Below are 17,951 nucleotides of genomic sequence, written 5' to 3' on the forward strand. Positions count from 1 at the left end.
CGGATACCGAATACTGGATGTTCAGCCTGACCATTGGCCGAATATTTGGTATCCGGCCGCCGAATATTCGGCCGGCGGAACTATATCTTCATTTTGGTTTTTCAGGTGCGCATTATGCAGGTTTGACCTGTTTCCTAGTAAACGTTCGCGCGGACTCATTTCTAGGTTCGAAATGAGTGCGCGTGCAAGTCAGTTGAATGTTTAAATTGCTTTAAAATAATAAACGAATACGATTATGACCGTGACTGTTTCTTAAATACAAATTGTTTACTCCGAAATCAAGCAATGTCACTATCCGGTATCCGGTAAAAGGAAGCCATAGCAGTGTGTCACTATGTCATGTGTCACTATGCCAAATTTTAAGGATATTTGGAGTGTGTTAATAAAGTACGACGTTTTTAAATAATACGATAAGCCATGGAAATCATGAGAAAATGGAGGGTTACCGATCGGATCGAATGTCATTGACCAGTTTACCCCTTAATGCAAGTTATTATACATATCCTATATTGATTTACAAACCCTATTTTACTCACAGCCTATTCATAACTATACGTAGTAACGTATAGTTCTCTGACCAGCAACCTGGATTGATCAAATTTTCAAGAAAAACAACAATTTAATGATTTTTCTTAAGAAACCTGAAAGTCAAGGTCACGCCGATTTCACGCCGAAAACACGCCGCCGCCGCCGATTTTTTGGCAAACGCCGCCGCCGATCATTTTTTAATCGGCGCACACGTCTATGTCCAGATAATGAAAATCATCTTTTTCGCTATCAGTTTCTCGCACTCTAGTTATAATGTAAAACATGGAAGATTAGTTGTTGTAAAGCCTGACAACAGTTTATTTGACCCTCGCCATTTTGCGGATTTTCAATGGTACTAATTTCTTTTACTGGCAACAAGTACTGTTTGACAACGAACGTTGGATGTCATCGAATGTCACCGATGTAAACAAACGGAAAATATCTACGAATATATTCAAATATAAACGGTTTTATTACAAAAATGCCAAAAAAATTACCAAAGATGCGAAAAAAATTGTAGTGAATGCAATCAAATACTTACAGCTTAAAAAAGACGAAGGATTACATAGCATTCCAATAAACAATGTTTTGAAGTTGGTTGTTGACATGACCGGTATTGACATTTTATAGTGCGATTTTATTGAACTGGTTAGTTGTTTGGTTTAAACTTTAATATTTCATTTAAGGTTTATGTAGATCAACGATAAAAATCCTATAATCGAATTGGAGACTGAACGTTTTATAATCGAGGTTGGTGGTCCTGAAAGCGACACAACATCTGATGAAAATCAGACTTCGTCAGAGTCAGAAAACGAAGAATATATGTATAAATATTGAATATTTAGAATCAGATTTTGACGAATAGGTAAATTGAAAGAACCGAATTCTCTGTAAGCAATGTTTTGACATTATACGAGTATCAACATGAAGCCAATGCCCACTACCCCGACTATACATGACGTACGCACATTATTGCCATACGTAAGCTGTTTGCAGCGACACTATCTCAGGGTTAAATAAACTGTTGTCAGGCTTTACATTAGTTGAAATTGCCTCTCTGCACCTTAGTGTTTATTTAATTACTTCTCAACCGTTTCCCCTAACTTCTCGTAGGCCAAGGGCCTTAGTAATAGGGTCCCGTTTATTACCCTTAGGGTACGGAACCCTAAAATCACTTTAATTTTAAAAAGGTAGATAGTAGGTAGGTACCGAAAAGCCTAAAATTAGGTGAGGCTTCTCCGAAGTGCCGATTATCGAAGGTAATGAGTCCGAGGCACGCACTGGCAGTGTTGACTTTCAAAGGGTTAAGCTTGTCGTGCACTCAGCAGCAGTTATTTATATAGTTATACATAAATAACTTTTGACGAAAAGAACTAACTTATTTAAACGTCATAATTTAATAGAAGGTTGACGTTTTAAATAACACTTGCACAGTCTGGGTTATCAAAATCGCTGACAACTAAGCTTGGTCTAACTCTATCCACTTTTTTGATGATTGTATTTAGCAATCTGTCATAAGAAGAATCTGCCATAACCAGAATCTGTCCTTAACCGAATAAAGGATATCCAGTACCTACCTATGTTTAGCAATGGCTTCGCTATCAGTATAGCAGTGTCTTCACCTCGACCCCCAAACCTCCCAAGTATTACGTTACTTTATCTTAGAGTACCTAATGTGCAACTAAGTGAGTAAGACGACGCTAAACGTGATCCATCATGGCGACAGAGTAGGTAGGTAACGTGCTTTAATAATGAGTGTTTGGTTAATAAGGCGCGGTTGAAAACATAGAAAGACTTGCCTACATGCTGTTGTTTTAAGCGTTGTGATGGTAATGTTTTTAACAAAACAGGTGATTTTCCTATCTCATTGTGCTATTTTTATTTGAACCATTTGAGATACCCCAGGAGACATAACATCCACGTCCCTTTAGAGCTGATTTGTGTGGATGTAAGTAATCTTGCATGATTTAATTTTAAGGAAAATTTAGCCTCTCTTACGACTATTTCCAACTGAGCTTAAAATGACTTCTCGATTCCGCTGAATGTTTCCATCGAGTCCTTTATTTTTATGAGGGCTTTTCCAAGAGTTTTTTTTTTATAAAATAGAGCAGAACAAGCCCGCTATTTTTAGTTTCAAATAGAACGATCAATTGATTCTAGTAGGCAACGGTAACACATATTAAATGGTAATAGCACGAGCCAATTTAGCTCTAGTGCCAAATTGATTCAATAGACATAATATACAGCAATAATATATGCACATAACTCATCTAACAGATCTGGTTAGAAGTATTTCCTGATAGAACAGTATTTGTATCTACTTGCAAGACTATGTTAAAATGCCTCGGTTTCAAAAGCCTTCAGTTTATGAATTTTGTAATAAGTAGTAGGTAATGATAGAATATAAGAATTATAAATAACTTAAAAATTACAATTCTCTGTGGAATAAATGAAAGCTCTAATAAATAAATAAATAAATAAAATTATAGCCTTTATGATGTTTTAAAATATCCATTTTTCTCTACCGTTTTACAAGAAAAACTAGTTAGTATTAGGTAAGTAGTAGTATTAGTACCTCTGGAAATAAAAGATCAGTCAGCAGAGATACCTACAAGTCAAACGTCTCTGAAAGTTGACTGTACACCTAGCTGCAAAAGTGCATGTCCACTGTATGAATGAATTCCACTCATAATTTGTCCATGCAATTTTGCAGCTCGCTAAAATAAAATATAACGAGTACCTAATAGCTATGTGCCTAGGCTATTACTTTAAATAACAGCGCAGCAGTAGTACGGTATGATAGTTACGATACATATAATTACCTAGGATGGCCTTGGCGAAATATCGGTACTCTAAACATTGTGTCTATAGTAATCAATTATTTCGCCTACGTGTAGTCTTAACACTTCTCGGTTAGCCTGTCAATGGAATAACACCTCTATCAACATAGCGTAAGGTGTACTATATTTATGATATGTTATAATTTGTGAACCAAAACAGTCAGACGGTGAGTCAGCGAGGAATGACCTATCGCCCACACTAACTCGATACTATTATGAAAATTACTTATGATATTTATTATAGTTTGTAGTAGGTATAGCTTATCTCTACAACTCAGATGACTCGTTGGTGCGGTTAGCATTATATTATAGGCACATATTATACATATCATACATGTATATCAAGTAGGTACCCATTTAAACTTAGGTCATCTACGACCTCCAACGAAATTAGAAACCGTAAGAATATACCTACTACCTACTTATATGTACCACACCCATAAAAGTAATTGTAAGTAGGTAGGTAATTCTATATTTCTATAAATATTTGTGTTGTGCATTTATGGTCAGCCAACGAGCATGTTTAGTAATTTAGTGTTCTATGTGTAGGTATGCTGGACACTTTGTAGACTGACTTCTAGGCTTTTACGTAAATCACGTTGAAGAACCATTTTCAAGGCTATTAGCACAATAATTCGCTATTGTGCCAATAGCCTAATAAGAGACTCGCTCGTTTCGGTACAATATTTAGATAAAATCACTTACACGTTCTGGTTCTAACTTTATTTTTGGTACAGTCAAGGGTAAAAATATGGGTACACACATCATACTCAAAAATATGTCCCATAGCTCTTATGTCAGCAAATTAAGAACTATGGGACATATTTTTGAGTAAGTTGTATGCACCCATATTTTTACACTTGACCGTACAATATTTTATCTACAATTTTTATTTAATTCTAAGATAGATGAAAAAGCCTATTACCTTTCAGGACGATTCTAATCAGCCCAAATTCAACGAGGTTACAAAATTTGATTTATCTAAATGAAACTACATAATAAAACTTTGATGACATTTGTCAACCTTGAGGTCGGTCCTTCCTTTTTTTGGCAATGGGTTGTACCTAATTAACACCCACCATTAGATTGGTTATGGCAATGTAGGTATCTCTGTGAGCAAAAACTATACCGATATCCGTAATACCGTAGATAATATTACACGTCCGTTGGTATAATCGATTGTCAACTTATTATTGATTGTGGTTGATATCAATATCCTACTGTTTTACAAGTAATATTATCTATCTAATAGACACGCAAACTATCAGCCACTATTACATATAATAATCTAGTAATTAATGTTGTAAGGTACCTAGTCTGTCTAAGATAACTTTGCACCGACTTGGTATGCAACATACTGTGGAACTGCCATACACATAAACGTCAAATTTATATGACAATATGACGTTACATTTATATGTCGGTTTCCTAGGATAGCGGTGCCGTCATATAGCGCTGCGGCCGTCTCCATACAAAATATTACGACATCCATATTTAGCCGTATTATTTTGTATGGAGACGGCCGCTATATGACGGCACCGCTATCCTAGGAAAACCGAGCTTTAGAGTGCTGCAACATTTTATCCATGCTCGGTGCAGAGTTAGCACAGACAGACTCTAGTAAATGTTTAGATCCGAAGTAGGTTGTTTAATGTCTTTTAATATACAGTGCCTGCGGGAAAAATTGTTTTTAAGGAAAATATAAACACAAAGATTTTCAATAGGTTTTATACGACTGTTTGGCAAATGGTACTTAAACACTTAAAACACCATAAACATGTTTACTTTATACGTTAGCCGATAAAAAAAACCGCGCACGAAGGTTTCCGTACCATTACCTACGCAACAACGGCAAAAAAATTACGTTTGTTGTATGGGAGCCCCACTTAAATATTTATTATATTCTTTTTTTAGTATTTCTTGTTATCACGGTTCTCGAGTTACAGCCTGGTGACGGACAGGCGGACAGCGGAGTCTTAGTAAAAGGGTCCCGTTTTTACCCTTTGGGTACGGAACCCTAAAAAGAAATTAAATGTTGCATTAGGTAATTTAAGTATTACGTGTCCATTTATTGCGAGTCGTACCTATGACCTTACTTACCATTTAGCAAGACAAAGTTTATGGATGAATCATTACAAACATAAATAGAATATTTCAACGCTCATTACTACCTATGCTAGTTTTTTTTGCTAGGTGCTAAACTTAGTCACAACACAACTGGCTACTTTTTTGTGCTTGGGTTACTATTACTGGATACCTAACTATATACCTTACATGTAGCTACAATACAATAATATGTCCCTACTTGTATTTAGAAAGTTTACGTTACCTAGCGTCTTCACTTTTGACATTGGAAATGTCTTTTCGTTCGCTCCAGTATACGGTCCGATTTCACGAAAAAGTGCGATCCCCTTATATCTCGGAAAGTTGTGAAGATATGATATTAAAAAATAGGCTCAAAAGACGCATATTCACGAGAGCTGTAAGGTGCAAAAATAATTATTCGAGAAAGTCAAAAACAAAAAAGTTATGGTCGAAATAGTGAAAATAAAATTCAATTTTTTCCGAATTTTTGATTTTGGTGCTCGATAATTTGGAAACGAAGAATGATATCAAAAATTTGAGAAAAACGGCTCTGGACAATTTAGTCAGCTACAATTTGAGCCTAAAACAAAGACGATCGGGTTAAGGGTTTGCCCTGTAGCCTAACCTTAAAATAGTCAAAAAGTCAGAACGACATTTTTCACAGGACATTTATGACTTCATGTTTCGCAGAGTTCGTTATCGGTGTTTGTTGTGAATTATCGGGATTATGACGGCAGAATAACACTTGCACTGCGTGGGCTTTCAAAATCGCTGCAGATTTTTCTTGGTCGAACTCTATCTATCCTGTTTGAGACGGGCGTAGATAACGCACTATTCGACAATCTATGCATTCTTGTGGTGGTGGAAATAGAAATAGAGGTAGAGGTAGAGGTAGAGGTAGAGGTAGAGGGAGAGGGAGAGGGAGAGGGAGAGGGAGAGGGAGAGGGAGAGGTAGAGGGAGAGGTAGAGGGAGAGGGAGAGGGAGAGGGAGAGGGAGAGGGAGAGGGAGAGGGAGAGGGAGAGGGAGAGGGAGAGGGAGAGGGAGAGGGAGAGGGAGAGGGAGAGGGAGAGGGAGAGGGAGAGGGAGAGGGAGAGGGAGAGGGAGAGGGAGAGGGAGAGGGAGAGGGAGAGGGAGAGGGAGAGGGAGAGGGAGAGGGAGAGGGAGAGGGAGAGGGAGAGGGAGAGGGAGAGGGAGAGGGAGAGGGAGAGGGAGAGGGAGAGGGAGAGGGAGAGGGAGAGGGAGAGGGAGAGGGAGAGGGAGAGGGAGAGGGAGAGGGAGAGGGAGAGGGAGAGGGAGAGGGAGAGGGAGAGGGAGAGGGAGAGGGAGAGGGAGAGGGAGAGGGAGAGGGAGAGGGAGAGGGAGAGGGAGAGGGAGAGGGAGAGGGAGAGGGAGAGGGAGAGGGAGAGGGAGAGGGAGAGGGAGAGGGAGAGGGAGAGGGAGAGGGAGAGGGAGAGGGAGAGGGAGAGGGAGAGGGAGAGGGAGAGGGAGAGGGAGAGGGAGAGGGAGAGGGAGAGGGAGAGGGAGAGGGAGAGGGAGAGGGAGAGGGAGAGGGAGAGGGAGAGGGACAAAATAAAAACTTACACAGAGAAACATAAAAAAGAAAAAGTGCCACGAAATGGTCTCACCTCAGCATGTTGCTGGCGGCTGCTAGCAGATAGCTGATGCTGAACCCTGGCAGTACCTAGTGGAGCTCGGGTTTAATACAACATAAACACACGCTGTTTTGGTCATCGGACTCGTCTCGATGAGCACTTAGGAGAGTAGTACCCAAGATAGAACTGATGCTGAACCCTGGTTGTACCTAGCGGAACTCAGGTTTGGTGCAACATAGGCACACGCAGTTTTGGACACCCGATTCGTCATGATGAGCACATGGTAGAGCATTACCCAAGATAGCTGATACTGAACCCTGGTAGTACCTATTGGAACTCAGGTTTGGTGCAACATAGACAAACGCTGTTATGGTCATCTCTCGTCGCGTCAAACTGCTGTCAAGAAAATTTCATATCTTGCAGCAAATGGGCCGCTGCCGATCTTCGGCTTCGACTTCTCGAGTTGACTACGGATTTGCCGTGTAATAATTTTCTTGTACTTTGAACATTAATATATCCTGCTTATTAATCGAAAAATGAAATATGTACCTATACTTATGCGCCACGGCGACAATTATTCAAACTTGGATACGCGTGTGGAAATTTTGCAATTTGTTTGTTCACATGCGTTATGTCCAGGATACTTGTGTTAGTCTAAGAATAAAATAATTATCATTCAACGTTGTAGTTTTATTTTGTAACTTTTTCCTTATCCAGACTTTCTCGTCGCTCAGCTACAATATTTTTTCGAATTCCGTAGATTCATTTCCAATGTGCTCGATAGTCGTGTGAGGCACGAAATCTGTGAATTTTTTACCTACCTACTTGGACATTCAATTTCTAGGGTCTAAGGTGTTGGCGGTATGTAGGTATTGACAAGGCAGTAAGTATATATGTATATTCAACTTGCATTATTATTATTACTGGCGCATTGGAATCTTATTTCACCACGGCGATGGTAAATAAGCCTGTGGACTACCTGATATTAAGTAGCCACTGCAGCCTAACGCGCGATGTCGAATTGTCAGACCTCATTTGCTTAAATCATGAATGTCACGTCGAGATTTAAGTGCATATTATACGAATCTGTCAACATTACGAGATAAGATTGAATCAGGATAATGGATCAAAATCTCATATTAGTCGTGTCACTCGTGTCCGACGTACTTAATCACAACGGCTGTGCGAAAGCTGACATAAGAAGGTTTTTTGACATTTGGAAGGAAACTAGGGTTGTTGAGTTGTCTGGATTATGTAACTGTAACTCCTAAAACATTTTTGTCACGAAATAAAATGTAGAGACTACGACTACTTACGATGGTTGCTTTTGTCTACTGACAGCTTGACAATGACTGTGTGTTTTTTTTTCAATCGTGCAGTGTTAAAAGTGATGTTAATGTTATCAATATCCATCACACGCGGTATATGTACCTATTGGAAGCACATGCATTTCTATTAGGTATCGCCGTGCAAGGCTTTTTTAGATGCAGGTGGAATTTATTTTTCATTGATTTACGTTACCTTACGTTTCAATTTAATAGCGACGCCCTCTATCCTTGGTTTGAAGCATGATTTTATTAACCAAGTACGTGTAAGTACCTATAGTATTTAAGGAATGTCTAAGGCATACTAATTTGCGGCATAGGCGCCAAGACATCCGGTTCGAGTTAAATTAACAATTATCATATATATGCAAACGCTACTCTAAATGCGCATTATTTGTTCTGTTTTGTGCTGTTTCCAACATGCCCTTACATGGTCGGATATTTATACTATTTAAGTAGGTAATCATAGTGCAACCGTTTAATAATTGAAAAAATATAGGTATAGCGGAAGTAAAAACGTACCTATCTATGTAAACGAATATAGATAAATATGAGAACACGAAAACTACATGTTTTTTTTTTTAATTTTCGCTTAATTCCCTTAGCGGCTCCCAAGGGCTAAGAATGTTTGAATTTCGATCGCTCGATTAGATCACTCTAAAATCGGAAAACGGCGAAATGCTAATTTGTGAAATACGAGCAATAGAAATTAGGAATCTAATGGTATTGAATAGGTACTCGTTTCCAATTCTATCAGTAGAATTTAAATACTAGTGAGTAGTGGTGATGTTATTAAACGAAATACACGAAAATCGCCCCCCTGGTTAGAGAAAAACGCGAAAAATTTAAAGAATGATAAGTAGGTACAGTCAACGGTAAAAATATGGGTGTAGACAACTTACTCAAAAATATGTCCCATAGTTCTTAATTCACTGACATAAGAGTTATGGGACATATTTTTGAGATGATTTGTACACCCATATTTTTACCGTTGACTGTACTAAATGAAAATAGTAGACAACCCTACGGGGTTGACGTCGCACGGGTATGTGGTACCGCCATACACGGCAACGACCGGTGCGACCGACGCCGCCCTGCGACATTTCCATTGTAATTTATACCCTGACTTTTAGCGAGCGAGCCTTATTAGCGGGCGTGATTTCTTATGAATATGTTGATAATTAATTTTGTTATAAGGTAACAATAACGAGACAGCGATATTGTACGTACAATATAAAGCCTCTGGCCTGACCAAGAATATATGACCATGCGCCATGTTGCGGAATTTCACTGCAACTAATTTTTTCATACTATACTGAACTGTCACCCTAAAGATAGGTACAATGAGAATGACAGCGCCCTCCTGACAATGATCATATATTACGGGGATCAATACATTCCACGACTCTTCTCTTTCTGAACAGACTCTACATGGTATAGGCTGTAGTTTTCTTTCTCTTAGTAAAAACACGGGAAATCAAATCAAATATTATAAGCCAAAAGTTTATAAGTTTTGATACAATATTTATATTTATTTGTTCCGAAATAAACTCTAAATACATAGCGAAAACTATATCAGGACATCGGGAGTTGTATGTATACCTACGTTGTGGTGATATAATTTGCTTTTCCATTTTCCTAGTTGATCCTTAATCGATACATTTCATATCCACCGACCTACAGTCGAGTTCATAAATATGTATACATTTCTTCACCTTAACCCATTGCAATAAGGTGAAAAAAATGTATATGTTGCAGTCAAAAGTGTGAACTGGTCAAAAGAACTTTTAACCGACAAAAACAGGCAAAACTGCTTTTGACAAAAGTTTTGACTGAGCATGTTGGTCAAAAGTAGTTTTACCTGAAAATCATAGGTACCTATTTCTGGCAGCAGTTTCGTTTTTAGGGCGTAGCAAAAAAAAAATAACCCTAACCTACCTATCTCTGGGAACAGTTTCGTTTTTAGGGCGTAGCAAAAAAAAATAACCCTAACCTACCTATTTCTGCGAGTACTTTTGACTGATAGTAACAGTCACAATTACTATTAACCAATGATTTTCAGGTAAAACTACTTTTGACCAACATGCTCAGTCAAAAGCAGTTTTGCCTGTTTTTGTCGGTTAAAAGTTCTTTTGACCAGTTCACACTTTTGACTGCGACATATACATGTTTATGAACTCAACTGTACCTTCATACAATCTCACGCTGAGAGTGCAATTCAAAGAAAGGGCTTTTACTGAACTACCTATAGCCATCGCCCGCACTGTTAACTGTACATCGGTGGCCCTTATGCCTTTTGTAATAAGGTCCATCGATGTACATGAGTGTGTGCACTGTGCATAAGAACGTCCCCGAGCTCTGCTACACCAGTAGCGGAGCCAAGCCAAGTCCCAACTTTCATCGGATGCACCACGCCACACACGCCAGCCTAAGCTGCCGGTCGCCTTCCCTGCGTCCCCGATGCCCGGCCCCGCTCAAACGGTATCACCGGGCTAGGGGTCGCGGGGTTGGATAAACGATCGGTGGCGAAAAAGCTGGCCTACACCAGCAGCACTGACGTCCTCAAATTGACGTCCACTGACCTCCCCACGCGGTGGGGAGCGACCCGCCACAGCCTTCGCAGCCGAAAGGCGGGCACGGCCTCTCATACCTCTCTATTAATAGAGAGGTATCGAATGATATACAGCAGCATAAGAACGTTGTAAGTAGTGTAACCCCTTTGTGAGAGGCGCAACGGTACATTTGAGACGTTTTCAACCAAAAGGTACCACATTGTCGGTTTCCGGTAAGGTCGATTTCAAATTGATGCTACATGGAAATAGCGCCTTACTGACAAGCGACAATAAGTACCCTTTTGGTTGAAAATGGCACATTTATGCTCACACGGGCTTTAAAACCTCTACTGCGCTTTTTATGTCCTTATAGCGAATATACTTTTCGTGAAAGTACTGCGTACAGAGTGATGTGATAAAGGTAATTTTGGTCAATCAGCACTTTTATGTACATTTCTCGTCCGATATGGAAATTGGGCCAATTATTTGTATTTAACTGCCAGTTTAATGTATAATTTCAATAAGATGGTAATAACATTTAAAATTACCCGCATATGCCTTTTAAAGTGTGAACATTTTGTGTCCAAAGATGGATAAGTTGTCCGTTCGAAATCAGACACTTCAGTTCGTTGGTATGTTTGTTTACTTAGGTATCTCCATTTTAATATAAGAAAAGACTCAAAATGACTAGAAATTGAATTGGGTCCGAAATTTCACACACAGAGTCGAACCACACCAAAATTTCCTGCCAAGTAGGTATTTACTACGTCAAGTATGTCACTCCTATGGGACATGTATTTGTATGCATTCTTAATTTGTTACTGCCAAGTCAGTGCAAAGTTATCGTGGTCGGAGTCTATGAAGCACAGAAATGTCAGTTTTACATTCAAAACAGGTTTGTTAAAATTGTCTGGAATAATACCTTGTAGGTAAGTGTAAGTAGGTATATACTAAGTAGGATGAATTAAATAAACAGAAAAACTAATTTTTATTATACGACTAGGTATTAGGTACTTAGATGCCGACTCATAACACTAAGTAAATTGAACATGAAGCCTGACCTAAAAGCCAACCCTTCCCTCAGTCTGGAGTGACATTATGACGTCACCACTCACCATGTCTACCACTCTCACCTTTATACCCCAATTGACCTTGTTAGGGGAACAATGTCTGTTGTTTGTGCGACTTTTGTGGATATTTTGCATGGTGATAGAGTTGTTACATAACGCTTTGAAATTCCGCTATGTGATTTGTCAAATTTTGAGAAAAGTAAACCTTATGTACCTACTTATAGTTTTTAGGGCATTGTTTCTGTCCTCATATTCAGCAGAAGCTTTGTCATCGCTTTGTGGACGGAATATACAAAATTTGCAGACGTAGAGTTCTGTTTTAGGAACAAATATCTGGGAGACCGAGCTTTGCTCGGAAAACATATAAAAACCGGGCAAGTGCGAGTCGGACTCGCGCACGAAGGGTTCCGTACCATAATGCAAAAAAAAACAAAAAAAAAGCAATAAAAAAAAACGGTCACCCATCCAAATACTGACCACTACCGACGTTGCTTAACTTTGGTCAAAAATCACGTTTGTTGTATGGGAGCCCCATTTAAATCTTTATTTTATTCTGTTTTTAGTATTTGTTGTTATAGCGGCAACAGAAATACATCATCTGTGAAAATTTCAACTGTCTAGCTATCACGGTTCGTGAGATACAGCCTGGTGACAGACGGACGGACGGACGGACGGACGGACGGACGGACGGACGGACGGACGGACGGACGGACAGCGAAGTCTTAGTAATAGGGTCCCGTTTTACCCTTTGGGTACGGAACCCTAAAAACTAGAGATGCAACGTATAGTTGTGTAGCCGGATACCGGATATTCCTGGATGGTCTGATCATTGGCCGAATATTCGGTATCCGGCCGCCGAATATTCAGCCGGCGGAAATATACGAACAATCGGTTTTTAAAATGTGCATTGTGTAGGTTTTGACCTGTTTCGTAGTGATCTTTCGCGCGCACTATTTTCTAGTTTCGAAATGAGTGCGCGTGCAAGTGAGTGGAACTTTTAAATTGTTTTAAAATAATAAACGAGTATGATTATGACCCTAACTGTTTCTTAAATCCAATTTGTTTACTTCGAAATCAAGCAATGATACCTACTATCCGGTATCCGGCTGGATATTAAAATAGTGGCCGGATACCGGATAGTAAGTTAACCGAATATCCGGTGCATCTCTAATAAAAACTCAAAAATTACATTAGTATGTACCTACCTACTTACAAATTATAGTCACTCCGACTGTTTAAATTAAAACTACCTACTCGTATAATTTCAGAAAACAAAGTTAGGTGCGTGATAGATTGAGTCATAGAGAAACCGGCCAACAATTTGATTATCTGTTGCCTTCCCCAAGTTTTTAGGGTTCCGTACCCAAAGGGTAAAACGGGACCCTATTACTAAGACTTCGCTGTCCGTCCGTCCGTCCGTCCGTCCGTCCGTCTGTCACCAGGCTGTATCTCACGAACCGTGATAGCTAGACAGTTGAAATTTTCACAGATAATGTATTTCTGTTGCCGCTATAACAACAAATACTAAAAATAGAATAAAATAACGATTTAAATGGGGCTCCCATACAACAAACGTGATTTTTGACCAAAGTTAAGCAACGTCGGGAGTGGTCAGTACTTGGATGGGTGACCGTTTTTTTTTTTGCTTTTTTTTTTTTTTTTTTTTTTATATGGTACGGAACCCTTCGTGCGCGAGTCCGACTCGCACTTGCCCGAATTTTTTTTTCAACTTTCGTACTTTTTACGTGTTTCTACTAAAAAGTGACTACTCAAGAGCGCGGCTTTTCTACGTACTTACCTAAATATTTAATTTTGGAATTACCTACAGTACAACTTGTATAAACTCTAAATTCACGTTAAATTATTGTAAACGAAAGTTTGAATTATATCTGAGTATCTATTGTTGAAAGAACTAAACACAAACATTTTGCACGAATATACGTACAAGTCGTACAACAAAACAAATAAATATTATCACTCTTTGAAACCAAATTCAACACAATATTATCTCATTTCTCTAGTTTCGTAGATATGTCAAGCCAATATGCATGTAAACATAACTTTAATATAAACAAACAGCTCACCTTCAGCTTCGACTTATGCACCACATCCTTATTCTGCAAAGAATCGAACGCGTGCCAAATACAGTTCGTAACGTTCTTCAATAGCGCCGACATTTCCACCAATCACATGCACATTACAAATAGAATCGACAATTCAAATTTATTCAGAGACAAAAGACGATCGTAGATATCTTGAATTCAAGCGTCGAAAAACAATAGACGAGAGTGTGTTCGTGAATTCCAATGTGTAGAACGCGTGCGTCACTCGCGCGTCCGAAGTGCGTACTGAACTGGCATACTGGCATGGCATAGTACTGGCGATAAGCGAAAGGAAATGGTCGAAGTAACTTGCTTGACTGACCGATATGAGTTGTGGCTTGTATATTGTAAGCCCTAGAGGATCCGGCATACTTTGTAAGCTTGCAATGCGTGTACAATCGGAGCAAACTTTGCTAAACGAACGGAGTGCTCAAATTGATCTGCATAGCCGGCGGTAAGAGTAATGAGTATAAGGAAAGTCAGATATCAAATAGTCTACTTTTTCTGCAGGACCGGTAGGAAAAAAAACAATTAACCGCCTAAGCATGGACAATAGATGGCAATACAGTAGATTCCTAAGGAATGATTATTTATTTACTTCATTTATTTAAGGACCAACGGTTAATACACATCTCTCCACTATTATCTACTTACATACCAACATGGACAAATACTTAGTCACTTATAGGTATGTGATGACAGCTCATATTGTTGACAATTAGGTGGCCACCACAAAATGGCTAGTCTTATCTCGCCTTAACTCCTCTCTTAATTAATCTCTTCATCACGTCCGTGTTTGTATATTAAACGGAATAATCTGGCTCTAACAATTGAAGTGGAGACTCCCAATCGATCGTCGTAATTTGGACCACTTTAAGCCCGGATGTGGGCATTTTTTGTTGCACTAACTATCCATAAACGTAATTGTCACCTGAGACTTGAGTTGCTCGAAACGTAAGGATGAATAGAGATAATTATGTTTATCTTTACCTTGTTTATTTATTGTTTAGCAATGCCTATAAACAAAATAGGTTTACACGATGATAAACATGACACCTATGATTAATCTCTAATTTATCATTTTTATGGCATAAACGCAGCAAGTCTGACGGGTTATTTGTTTAATATAATAGTCTCCGGATATGACCTTCTATTGTGACAATGGTTCGATCTTCTGTTGTCGTTATCATGAAATTAGTCAAATCTCTCCCAGTTTAGCGTTTAACCCGATTACGTCCTTAACTGCTACTTCGAAGCCCATCGCCCGCATGAAATTAATCAATAAAAAATCCTAATTTTGACTTTCATTTGGGGAAAAAGTTCGCTATTCTTTCCCATGGCTGTTTTTATAGGTACTTTTAGCATGGTAAGGTAAGGTATCCATCAAGTATGTTGTTTGGTTTTCCAATAGACAACATTACAGCTTAATAAGTATTACAAACAGCATCTGTATGGAATGGATACATTGTATGCCACATTACTCATCCTAAGTGCGTCGAACGTTTTCGCCATACTCGTACCGGCCGGGCTGAGTCAACAGCGGCCGCCGCAGCAAAAGAGTCCATTCACACTTTGCGATACGATATCGATGTTTTAGACACTACTTAGGGGGCCGTTTGATAAAGATTGCTATCACTGACAGTTGCCAGGCCAATATTATTGGCGACGAGAGAAATGCGTGGTAGGGGAGTGTCAAGTGGTGACCATCACTTGATGCCCAATTTGTAGAGCCAGATTTTTAGCGTGACCGCGCTCGATGTGGCAAAAACGTGAAATCATGCGAAATTTGACAAAATACGGTCGAGTTGATAACCTCCTTCTTTTTTTAAGTCGGGTAAATATTATCGAAAGCCGGGTGTATCAAAGGTACCTATTTATGTCGCGTCGGATAATCTGAACAGGCTTTTCAGATTTATGTATCTATATATAGGTTCCTATATCGGAAACAATGGGCAGATGCGATAGCTCGATAGCCTTTACAAACGCATAATTTAGTCAAATCTCCAATCGGCGGGATCGACGTTCATAGACTTCCCAATCAATCCCTTCACTAGGGTTACCGAGTATCTATTCTGATGAATTCACAATGAACTATGGCGTGGACGCTAAGCAAGAAGAACTTCGTACATTAACCTGTCCTTTCCTATCTCTATCGCACGCAGATATAAGTTCTGTTGATATTTAATTATTCGTGTTTAGCGTCCTTACTTCACTACTCAAACGTATCGTCATCTAAGTATAGGGTTACCAGATGTCAGGAATTTTCCTGACATTTTAGGAATTTTGGCCGTTTGTCAGGAATGCGGCCGGAATACAAAAACGTCAGGAATTTTTTTGAATTAGCAGGCTTTTCTATTTTAGGTACATTATTAGATATTCCTTACATAAAACTAGACCAAATTAAATTAATATAAACAATGTATCAAGCATAGGATAGATATCGCTTACTGCTAGCCTCCCCCCCGTCGCTGATATGAGGATCAGGAAAAATATTCGCAAATCAGGAATTTTGTCAGGAAATCCCAAATTTGTATCTGGTAATCCTATCTAAGTACCTACATATTTAATATATTCCCTCCTGCTACTCGTAGGTTAAATATTATCCAAGTATTATTGGTAGGCTAGGTTTAGTTGCAACAGTTTCATCTTATCAATTATTATAATATCTTAGCGGCACATACCTACCTCTTCACGGCTTTGCTGATTGCTAAGGTATTTTCCGATTTTCATTGCATTGAGCAGGTTTATTTACCGTCAGGTTCGAGAGACGCTACGCAAGGCTAGGCACGTCGCCAGGACTTTAATTATTCCCGCTGCACACCGACTGTTTCTTACCTTGAGCAAGTAAGTAGAAGAGATCTTAGTTAAAGAACACTTGTTATTAATCTGGAGGTCATCATACTGGAGTAAGAGTCGAACAATTGCATTCGGTACGTAATAAAGGGCCAGGGAGCGTGCCTTGACCCGATTCAGAACCGGTCATACGCGTAAACACAATGCCTCCATAACGGGAGAAATGGCCAGCTTGATGATACAATCAGTTATCTACCGAACTAAACGGGCTTCTGAGATATGTGCAGAAGCACTTAATTTGCAAATTCCACATTCCACAGTTCTCCTAGCTCCTTAAAATGTTTTCGCGATGATTCCTTGGTTTCCTTTTTAAGCATAAACAAAACTTTAAAATTGCTAAAAGTTGGAAAGAATACCTAAAGGTACCTATTTCCAACAAGTTTAAATTCGATTACAACCTTCTAAAAACGCCAGAAATAAATTATATTGGCGTTCTTAAATATTAACAATGTTCAACTTGACATATTTGAAAAGATATTATAGAAAATTAAGCTGATTAAAGATACAATATAATACAAAATAAACAACCGGAACAAGCCATGATTCAGAACGGCTGTGATTTAGCAAATCTACGCCAAATATGGCTCCTTCAACCTTGTGCTTCCAACTACTTACCAAACTACCCACAAACCAGTCTAAATGTAACCTTACATGTGTAATAATTCTCTGTATCCAGAGCTCAGTTGTATACTGGCGGTTTAAACGATAGGAATAAAAGTTTGGCCTTGTGCGTCCGATAGAAGAGTTGAAGCAATTTGCATGTGGATTGCGCTTATATGGCTGGTTCAAGAACAATTCCTGTACTGTTCACGTTTACGTTAAGATGGTCGTTTCATACGTTGTAAAACAAATTGCCAATTTGTAACACGAAATAACCGTAATAAGGAATCGAACTTGCAGTATTGGGTAAAAATTAAGATGTGTAATAAAAAACTTGTTCGTAAAAGTTTTAAATGGTGTCAGTTTTATAATTTAAGCGAGGTCTTGGTTTTATTACATTTCG

The 17,951-nt window shown here is 38.9% G+C and overlaps 1 protein-coding gene across 1 annotated transcript in view; it reads right to left on the reverse strand.

Annotated features, from left to right (window-relative positions):
• LOC134796170 (differentially expressed in FDCP 6 homolog) overlaps nucleotides 1-14,300 on the reverse strand; it is a 32,287-nt gene extending 17,987 nt beyond the window's left edge. The window contains exon 1 of the mRNA XM_063768147.1: nucleotides 14,078-14,300. Within this exon, the coding sequence (XP_063624217.1) occupies nucleotides 14,078-14,170 (93 nt within the window). The 5' untranslated portion in view covers nucleotides 14,171-14,300. The remainder of the gene's footprint in view (nucleotides 1-14,077) is intronic.
• Nucleotides 14,301-17,951: the final 3,651 nt, after the last annotated feature.

This window comes from Cydia splendana, chromosome 13 (assembly GCF_910591565.1).
Source record: "Cydia splendana chromosome 13, ilCydSple1.2, whole genome shotgun sequence".
Taxonomy (NCBI): domain Eukaryota; kingdom Metazoa; phylum Arthropoda; class Insecta; order Lepidoptera; family Tortricidae; genus Cydia; species Cydia splendana.